The sequence below is a fragment of the Dermacentor andersoni genome, chromosome 1 (genome assembly GCF_023375885.2).
Source record: "Dermacentor andersoni chromosome 1, qqDerAnde1_hic_scaffold, whole genome shotgun sequence".
In the NCBI taxonomy this organism is placed as follows: Eukaryota; Metazoa; Arthropoda; class Arachnida; order Ixodida; family Ixodidae; genus Dermacentor; species Dermacentor andersoni.
The window spans coordinates 14,329,463-14,340,136 of record NC_092814.1 but is presented as its reverse complement, the minus strand read 5'-3'; the positions used below and the strand labels follow the sequence as shown (position 1 = coordinate 14,340,136).

General features: G+C 49.3%; 1 protein-coding gene across 1 annotated transcript in view; it reads left to right on the top strand.

Moving 5' to 3' along the window:
* Positions 1-5,823: 5,823 nt before the first annotated feature.
* LOC126544007 (uncharacterized) overlaps positions 5,824-10,674 on the top strand; it is a 201,803-nt gene continuing 196,952 nt past the window's right edge. Inside the window, exon 1 of the mRNA XM_050191187.3 lies at positions 5,824-5,961. Within this exon, the coding sequence (XP_050047144.1) occupies positions 5,868-5,961 (94 nt within the window). The 5' untranslated portion in view covers positions 5,824-5,867. The remainder of the gene's footprint in view (positions 5,962-10,674) is intronic.

Genomic DNA, 10,674 nt, shown 5'->3' with positions numbered 1-10,674 from the left:
CGCGCCCTATCTTTACCTGCGGGTGCGAACGCTGGGCGAGAGCGGGAGTCAGCGCGCGTCTCCACAGCCCGGACATTGATGCGCGTGGCTGTCCGCGCGGCTGAGAGCGTACACATTGCGCGCCCTATCTTTACCTGCGGGTGCAAACGCTGGGCGAGAGCGGGAGTCAGTGCGCGTCTCCACAGCCCGGACATGGCTGCGCGTGACTGTCCGCGCGGCTGAGAGCGTACACATTGCGCGCCCTATCTTTACCTGCGGGTGCAAACGCTGGGCGAGAGCGGGAGTCAGCGCGCGTCTCCACAGCCCGGACATTGATGCGCGTGGCTGTCCGCGCGGCTGAGAGTGTACACATTGCGCGCCCTATCTTTACCTGCGGGTGCAAACGCTGGGCGAGAGCGGGAGTCAGCGCGCGTCTCCACAGCCCGGACATTGATGCGCGTGGCTGTCCGCGCGGCTGAGAGCGTACACATTGCGCGCCCTATCTTTACCTGCGGGTGCAAACGCTGGGCGAGAGCGGGAGTCAGCGCGCGTCTCCACAGCCCGGACATTGATGCGCGTGGCTGTCCGCGCGGCTGAGAGCGTACACATTGCGCGCCCTATCTTTACCTGCGGGTGCAAACGCTGGGCGAGAGCGGGAGTCAGCGCGCGTCTCCACAGCCCGGACATTGATGCGCGTGACTGTCCGCGCGGCTGAGAGCGTACACATTGCGCGCCCTATCTTTACCTGCGGGTGCAAACGCTGGGCGAGAGCGGGAGTCAGCGCGCGTCTCCACAGCCCGGACATTGATGCGCGTGGCTGTCCGCGCGGCTGAGAGCGTACACATTGCGCGCCCTATCTTTACCTGCGGGTGCAAACGCTGGGCGAGAGCGGGAGTCAGCGCGCGTCTCCACAGCCCGGACATTGATGCGCGTGACTGTCCGCGCGGCTGAGAGCGTACACATTGCGCGCCCTATCTTTACCTGCGGGTGCAAACGCTGGGCGAGAGCGGGAGTCAGCGCGCGTCTCTACAGCCCGGACATTGATGCGCGTGGCTGTCCGCGCGGCTGAGAGCGTACATATCGGGCGCTCTATCTTTTCCTTCGGTTTTAAACGCTGGGCGAGAGCGGCAGTCAACGCGCGTCTCCGCAGCCCGGACATGGCTTCGCGTGAGTGTCCGCGCGGCGGTGAGCGTACACATCGCGCGCCCTATCTTTTCCTGCGGGTGCAAACGCTGGGCGAGAGCGGCAGTCAGCGCGCGTCTGCACAGCCCGGACCTGGCGTCGCGTGGCTGTCCGCGCGGCTGAGAGCATACACATCATTTGCGATATCTTTTCCTGCGGGTGCAAACGCTGGGCGAGAGCGGCAGTCAGCGCGCGTCTCCACAGCCCGGACCTGGCGTCGCGTGGCTGTCCGCGCGGCTGAGAGCATACACATCATTTGCGATATCTTTTCCTGCGGGTGCAAACGCTGGGCGAGAGCGGCAGTCAGCGCGCGTCTCCACAGCCCGGACATGGCATAATACTATAGTCTTTCCTTCTTAAAGGGACACTAAAGGTTAATATTAAGTCAACGTCAACTCTTGAAATACCATCCCAGAAACCTCGAAACGCTTGTTTCGTGCGAAGAACAGACTTATTTTAAGAGAAAACGCGTTCTGAAGCGTCCGCGTACCTCTAGCGCAGTTCAAATCACCCGCCCTCCGATCGAGGAGAATTGACGTCATGGTCTCATAGTGACGTTGCGCCGTCGGTGAGTAAGACGGCTTCCGCATACGGCGCTACGGCTTTTCTGCACGAAACGCAAACGCGCGGCCAGAAACAGAGCCAAGACAGAGCCGGCAGCAGCGCGAAAGCGTAACTATGGTGGCTAGCGGAAGGGAAAGCGCACGACGATAAGCTGGTTCTATACTTTATGACGCCAACTTCGACGCTCGTTGCAATGGATGACCCTGACAACGACACATTAGCTCGCTATGCTGGGCTCGAGTTCAGCGATTTAAGCACTGATGAACGTGACCTGCTGTTGAGGGCTCGCGCTGCCGGCGTCGTTGCGTACTACTACGATGACGGCCTGCTTTGAAAGGCACTTCACGCGACTTCAGTAAGTCGGCGTTGAACTCGTAATCCTCTGGACAAAAGTGCAGCGAGCACACTACGTGATTTTTCGGCTCTTTGCCAGCGCGCTGTGGCAGAGGTACGGCACTTAACCACTTCGAACGGAGAGGTTCACTCGTTGGCACACAGTGATAAATTACGCTGGATTCGCCGCTGCAACTGCCCTTGGCCAAGTTCCGCGGAGTGTTTGCGCATCCCACGACATCACATGGACGTGGCATTCTCGCTGCTTGTTCGAAATGCAAGTTTCGCGAGCCAGCAGGGCCACCGCAGCAAGACGCGATAAAGAAACAACTGAAACTCCAAAGCGCGCGCGGGGCAAAGTCGAGCGCGCAGAGTCGAGCGAAAACGAAACCTTTCGTTCACCCATACTACTCGAGGGTAACGTCAAAATTTTATTTTTTTCTTAGAATCGAGTAGAAGTAGACAAGTAGCATTTTCGTCTGTCTTATAATGTAATGAAATTATCTTTTTAATACGAGTTGTTGAGTACTAGTGACATAAATTATGATGAGGAGTGCTTTCGTCATCGGGCTAGTACCGGAATGTCGCTGGGGGGTCTCATCGTGTCGTGCATTCACCTTAATTTCTCGGTTACTAAAGCTCTGTTCGCGATTATATTGACGCCTTAGGCGTTCTAGAGCATTGCTTTATCACTTTAGCTTTACTTTCTGGTAACCTTTAATGTCCCTTTAACGTGCTGCACTGCTTGCACGATGCCGAATGGCTTTTCTAGCAACATCACTTGTCAGTCATATGCCAGCATGCAATGGGTAAGGATTGTCGGAAATTAATTTGCCTCTCACCTGCGTGAGTGGCTAAGCGAAAGATCTACGACGGCTATACCAGTTTTAGAAAAGAGAACATGCTCAAGTGAACCCCAGGTAAATTGAAAAGCCAAATACGACAACTAACTGACAGAGGCCATCTTGCCTGCTCTGTCATACGGGACAAAACTGCCCTCAAGCGTGCATGTTGGACACTTTTGACTCTGTGCGTTCGTTAAGAAAGTGCCATATTTAATATTTTATTCAGGAATTAACAAAGTGAAAAATTAGTAATGCACCAAAGTTGCCTGCAAGCGAAGAACGGAGACCGAGTCGAAGGAAACATAAATGTTTGAGCTGTCGCTCGTTCATTCTTCCGAGGCACAATATATTGCCATCTTTCCGTACGGAGAAAATTGGATACATGCAGTGGCCACTTTTATTTTCTCCCAGGTCGTTTCAACATGGTCTACTTTTTAGTCTTTCTTATAAGGGCATAAGGGAAAGACAATGAACGTTGAAAAAAGAAGAAATAAACATCCCACTGGCTGCAACCAACGCTACCAATTCAGGGGCCGAATCTTATAACGGTTCGGTTGGGGAACCGTTCCTTTGGCCTCACCTGATTGGCCGAAATTTTCATTACGTCACATGTCGTCAGAGGCAGCGGGGCGGTATCGCAATTTTTGAATACGTCACGCATCTGTCAATCATCTTCAAAGCGAACCGGTCGTAGGAACCGGCGAAGGGGTAGTCCGCTTTGGGTTCCGTTGCTGTGGCTTGGCTTTGGCTTGTGACCGTGGCCGCGCGCGCCGGTCGCGCGACCCCGGAGACATGCGGGCGTTGCGCGCGCGTGCGTTGGTTGCTTCGGAGGCTATTACTTGCCTTCGTCGTCTGCTTGGCGTTCCTCTTTCGGTGTCGACCACGGCTGGAAGCGCGATACGCGTTCGAAGAAGTGACGGATAATGAGTTGCACCGCCCTTGCTGGCTTTCTAAGTAAACCTTTTGCAGGCTACGCTATCAAATGGAGGAGACTCGTGTGCAAGCGTACGAGTGGCCATTCCACGCAGAGGAAGGAATATTGCGCGCTGCGGTTCATCGCCACCGGCCTGCAGCTCCCAGAGGTCGGTCGGACGTGAAGCATTCATCGGAATGACCTAGATCTCTGCTGCCGACACTGTCCACAAAGTTGCTCTCGCAATTACTGTGTTGGCCGGTTGAAGGGCTGGGTCAGCTTTCCCGTGACCTCAGCTTCAAAGCCAGTGCCAAGGAGATATTTGCATGGTGAGATCGAATTGTCAGTGCTATCGCCAGCGTGAATAGCTCGCAGATCGCCGTTCAGCAGTCAGAAGGGTTCAACCTAGGCTGGTTCAGCACTTCCTTCGTTCGGCTGGTAAAACTATACAGTCAGGACGGGAAGATATTGTGGAGATCTCTTATTTGGCTGCCTTTTTTTTTCTCTGGTTCGGGAGTGCCGCACTTTGTTACTCAATTTTACGGCACAGCGCGCACCGTCTGCACCACACTCTTCGATTTGACTTCGCGCAGGCAATGCAGGGCCCGTGTATCGTAATGTTCGATTTCAAGTTCCATTGCTTTTATCACGCGACGCGCCGTGGGGCTTATCGCAGGGACAGCGGCAGCGCGGTGGCGAGCGAGTCATGTCCGAGCCGATGACGAAGGGCGAAAAAAGATGGAAAATTGATGTAGTCGGCTAGTAAAGGTGTCCCTAAGAACCAGTTCACGGTTTTGTCGCGCTCGCTACTTGAGAAGTGCCGGCACTGCGTTCCTGTTGCGTGCATCGTGCGAGCTCCTGGTAGCAGACGACATAGCGCTGCGCTCTGCCAACTCATTTACGCTTGCGATACCGCCTGTCGGCTGAGAATAAAAAAGAATGACATTAATAAATTACTTCTGCATTGCGTAAACGCCCGGCACCACACGTTTATACTTCAGAACTTGGCGTATAATATTTAATTTATATTTTACATTTATTTAGCAAGCAGAAACATTCTGCAATTCCTCGATTAGCTCGTCATATAATGACGTACACTTCAGAGGTGGCACCCTCTCATCTATTGGTCGCGTCCTCCCCTTCTTCCACCGCCGGCTTGGGAGTGGCACATCTAGTGACGTAAGCGGCGAAGCGAACGGTTCGTATTCCGAACCGTTATAAGATTCGGCCCCAGCTCTCCAAGCGATAACACAGGAGCGCGGTACTGCGCATGTCACCCTATTGGCTTCTGTTCCGTCGCCAAAGTGCAAAGCGCTCAGAAAAAAAAAAAAAAAAAGAAATGATGTGCTTCCAAATATTTCTGGCGTCACCAGATTGCAAGCGTGCAGAAACAGCCATCATGCTGCTCTTATCTGTTGCTATGATGCCAAGTGGTAAACGCCTCGCGGAAGAGAGAAAAAAGCGTTGCACCGAACGGCAGCAACACAAGTGCCGTACGCCCCGCAATCAACTGAGGTTGCGGAGAATCCTAAAATGAAATCACAAAGCGGCTTGGCTTCAGAGGGGAGAACTTACTCGCATTTGAAGCAAGATGAGTTCTCCCCAGTGACGCAACCTCTCCTCGCAGCAATTACACTCGTTTGGTCTGCTTTATTGGAAGGCACCACGCGGCCTCTTTAAGCCGTCACGAGTTGCGCTTGCGCGGTATCTCAAAGAAGTTGCGTTGGTGGAAGATTAAACTATGGTTCATAATAGGGCTTACACTGGGACACAAAAAAAAAAATGTGTTGTCGCTTTATTTCGAAACAATTCCACAAGCAAGTTTCTTAAGTGAACACGGTGCTATGCCAACAAATGGTAAAGAAGCATCTAATTTTTCTGGGAATGCCATGTTATACGATCACGTCAGCTGAGAGCATAGACGAAATAAACAAATTCTGCGGCAACACGGAGGGAACCCGTAAAACGGGCCACGTGAATAGAGGTGCGTTTTTACCGCGGCAATCACGCTTATCAAGTGGAGAAAGGCCGCCGGCGTGCCAGCAGCCGGGATGGCGACTCTCAAGGCGCGCCTCCTTCTGGTCGTCGCATACGTGGCCAGCGTGGCCGCGGTGGTGAGCGTGGAGCGCTATTGGCACGACTCGGGTGAGTCCATCGCTATGGCAAAACGCGCAGGCACGGCTCAACCGGCTATTCCAGTTATTGATATTTGCGTAGTGTTCCGGTTACTTTCGACTCCCTGAGGTTCGTTCACGCAAAGCGCGATTGTTTCTCCGTGCTGCAAAGCTACGATGGCGATCTCAGCAAAACGCGGTGTAGCCACTGAGGTGGGCCCACCATCAAATTGCGTAGAAATCACGAGTTTTGAACATGGTGTGAAAATGGGCAACACCGACGTGGCAAGGAACGTGGACAGTTAAGCAATATTTGGAACGGCGTAAACAGACAAGTGCGGACTGACATTCTTGTATTAGAAAAGAAAACTGCGAATAAATATTCAACAGCCCATTTAAGAAACAGACGAGCAAATAGGAGGAACGGATAAGCAATTATGAGGCATTTTTCTCATGTGCCCCCTGGCTACCACGCCTATGCAAGTACCTCCTCAGAGGTAAGGCTGCAACCACACTGCGGGCACATTGGTGCCAACTACTGGCCCTACCTTTCAAGTTATGATGTCGCAGCCGCTCGTTCAAACAGCACCCGACCTGCGACAATATTGCTTTCCAAGATCGATCTCGTCAAAGCATGCCATCGAATTCCGGCGGAGCCAGCTAACATTCCCAAGACAGCTATTACTACACTATTCGGCCTATTCGAATATGTCGGATGCCTCTCGAATTGAGGAATGCTGCCCTGACTTTTCAGTGGAGAATTAGTGAGGTCTCAACTGTTCTCGCTGATCTTGATGAGCTAGTTGGGGAAAACAGACTTCTATAGCCTCATTGATAAGCTCCCCGACCCCTGCACACTAGTGGGAGATTTTAATGCTCACAACACCATGTGGCGAGACTCGCGACGTCACGCGAAAGTTGACTCGTAGAAATGTTCCTAGTGAAATCCTGTCCAAGACTGTTGAATCAAAAGGAACCGACTTATTTTAATAACTCGCACAATTGATACGATTATATAGACTTAGCGATCGGTTCGGCAGCTCTTGTTCATTACAGTTGAGCGTTATAAGATATCCTTTTGGGAGGGACCTCTTACCGGTGACTCTAAACCTACAAACGCAGCACGACAATCATCCACATTTCCCTCGCTGGAAACTTGACTCCGCTGTTTGGAAAGGTTTGAAAAAATTTACTTACTTATCACGAGAGTGTATAGGCGCTTTTAGCATAGATAATGCCGTAGCCTATTTTACCGCTTTCATTACTGACGACGCAGAAAAGATTATCCCGAAAACAAATGGCCTGTCAGGTAAGAGACGTATTCCCTGGTGAAATGAAGACTTGAGAGATGCATGAGAGTGACAAAATAAGGCATATGGCAGAATGCGCCGATATCCAACGGCGGAAAATTTCATTGAAACATTCAATGTCACAAGGACGGCGCACGACACGACAGGCTAGGAGAACAAGCTGGGAAAGGTTTTTCTCAGGCATCAGTTCTTATATCGAGGAGGCTGAAGTATAGAAGGGGCTTAGAATGTTAAAGGGGCAGCAAATCAACGTGTTTCCTATGGTCGATGACCAAGCGACTGCCTTGGAAGACCAGGACGACGCCCTTGACAGACTTGGAGCGTGTATTAAACTCCATACACTACTAGGAACCATTCGTTAATACAAGCAGGTAGAAGAACTCAGGTCACTACACCGTAAATGCAGACCGAGTCAACCGTACAACTGTTCTTTTTTAATATTGCCGAGCTGAGAGTTGCCTTGAGAGCATGTGCGAGCTTCTGCACCGGGAGCTGACATAATCATCATGTGTAGCAGGATTAAAAAAGCGATACATCCATGTGGGCTGCCTTCGCATCCTCGCGGAAAGAAGCTAGCGTTAGTCCCGGTCCTGAAACACGGCAAGGATCCATCTGACGTTTCACTTTACTGTCCAATAGCACTCAGAAGTTGCTCATGCAAACTATTCGAGAAAATGAGAAATCGTCGTCTTTTACATTTCCTTGAATCATAGGCGCCGACTACATGGGGCTTCGGGGCTCGAGCCCCCTCCGGAGTAGGCCGGAGGAGGCACAGCCCCCCCCCCCCCCCTCACACATGCCTAAAACGTCATTACCAGAGTTTTGTCAGCCACATCAATTCAGGGTTCTTTTGAGTTGCATCGACCTTTTCATTTAAAATTTTCTTGTGGCTATCGTTAATCACCTATCGTTCCTATCGTTAATCACCAGAAGAAAAAAATTTAAAACTTCTTCCTCCGTATTTTCTACACTCAATCTGGCACTGATAGCCGCAACTACCTGTCGGAGCCAACTTACATCTCGGCTCGACCACTCAAAGAAGGTGCGAGAATTCAAATGTAATACGCACGGTTTTGAGGAATGCTTTTTTCCACAAGCTGTGACAGAGTGGGATTTGCACCGGAGGAATGTGTTTCAGGATCTGACAATAGCGATTTTTATTGCCGTGTGTGTTTGTGAGAATACATTACTGTCTTAATTTTGTTTTAATTTTCTGTTACTCTTGAAAATGTTCACTTATTGGGTACCCCCCCTTGATGTAACTTTAATTTATATATTCTTTACTTACTTCTGTGAACGATTTAATACATCTTTTTCTATCTCTCCCCCCTGCGATAATGCCTTCGAGGCGACGCAGGTTTCCTGTAAATAAATAAAATTAATAAATAACACTGCATCATTGTTGGCGCGGGCGTGCACGGCTTTTAATTAATACTTTCGCTTTATTTCTGCAAATTCTGACAATAGTCGGACAAGCGTTTTAGAAGCACTAGCAGCGGTTGCCTCATCGGTATTCTCTCACTTCAACATTGTTTTCAATTTCTACTGTACACACCACGCATATAAACAATATATTGATATATATACACAAGACAAAGTTGATCATATCTTTGAAAGAGAAGAAAGTAGCTAACTAAAAATATGTCTAAAGGTATGGATAGCCTATGCCTAGAAAAATAATATGTTGTTTTATGTTCACCTCGCTTCTATTTGCGTTGCGTGCTGTTCTGCCCATGAAAAAAAAAAAAAAAAAAGAGACTGCAGACTTCAGTGACAGAGTCTCTTATCAATGGCGTATGAAGTGCACGTGAATTATATGGTTCTCAGTATTGCTTCTCTTTCCACTAAGCAATGCTAACAAGTCATTAAAAAACGCTTGTAATAATTTAAAACATTTGTTACGGATGAAAACATCGTCAATTGTATGCAAAGGTGGTAAATATAATAAATAACGGTGCAAGTGAATGATGTATGCCTGGCCCAAAGTATGATCACATGTCGTAACCTTGTCATATCTTTTTATATCTCCCTCACCCCCCCGCCCAATATCTCCTTGTATACAAGCGCGTTATTTAACAGTAATAAACAGTTGGTAGTTTGTGCTACGTACGTCCACGTCCTGTCCTTCACTTAAAATCTTCAGTGTAACACTAAGCGCAATATGATCATGCAGGGTCATGAATATATACAGGGTGTCCCAATTAACTATCATGCACCAAGATTTAAAAAAAGAGCAATGTCTTACTCGAAGAAAAGGTAGAGCATATTGTTTACAGTACAGTGGAGTGGAGTATTTGCCAGTAATATTTTCGTTACTGAGATTTAATTAGTTAATTGTAATTAATTATCTAACTCTATACGTACTATCCTAATTATCAAATTGTCAATGAGGCATTTGAAGGCACAGCCAAGGGACATCTAACTGCGGTATCTTCAGCGGCGTACTAATTGCCTAATATTTTTTTCCCGACTGATAAATAAACTCCGCGAAATATGGCGAATACCACGTGACTGCGCTCCCACGCAAATCATAAAGCAGCGCCCTCGAACGGACTCTCTATGAGTTATCCAGAACGAAATAAAGGAAATAAAGAAAAAACGTCGTGATCGAGCTAGTGCCTTATATGCCGCGCCCCGGCCAAAATAACATGTAGTGTTTGGTGTTAGTTGGAAACAACCTGTGATTGCTGTTGTTTTAGCGTAGATAAAGTGGACGGATGTTTTTTTTTTTTTTTTTTTGCCACAGAACCTATCACCACAAAAGCGAATTGGCAACGTCAGTGCAAAGGTTTAAAGGTGCGTTTTGTTTCGTCCCAGTCGCCATGTCTTTCTCTAATGAGCAGAAGGCAAACATGATTCTTGCTTTGGGAGCTGCAAATGGCAACAAGAGGAAGGCCGCAGTATATATCAGCTATGGAAGTGTGGCGGTACACTAAATGCATCGGCTATTATCAGAAGTTATGAAAACCTGAAACAAACGGGCAGCTGCCAGAAACAGCGGTGGAGGACTCCGTCCTTGTGTACTAGCTTACGCACGGATGTTCTAGCATTTATGGCCTCAAACCATCATGCGAGCGTGCGGTACGTGGCATTGCAGGTACCAATTTGGAGGATTCTAAGTGACTCGGCCTTTCACCCGCACTACCTTAACCTGCACCAACGCTTGGAAGATAGAGACCAGCACATTGGTCTAGATTTCTCCAACTGAGCCCTCATAAAAGCCGATGAGTCACCTGACTTTTTCAGCAACAAATTTGCATAATGCACGCTATTGGAGTGGCTCCAATCCACACGGGGTAAAACGCACTCGACACTAGTACCAGTGGTCGTTCACTGTGTGGTTCGGAATTTACGCCGGTGCTACAATCTGTCCCATCTTTTTCGGTCACACACACTGACTTAGGTGGACGAAATCCTTGAAGGAGTGGTGGATT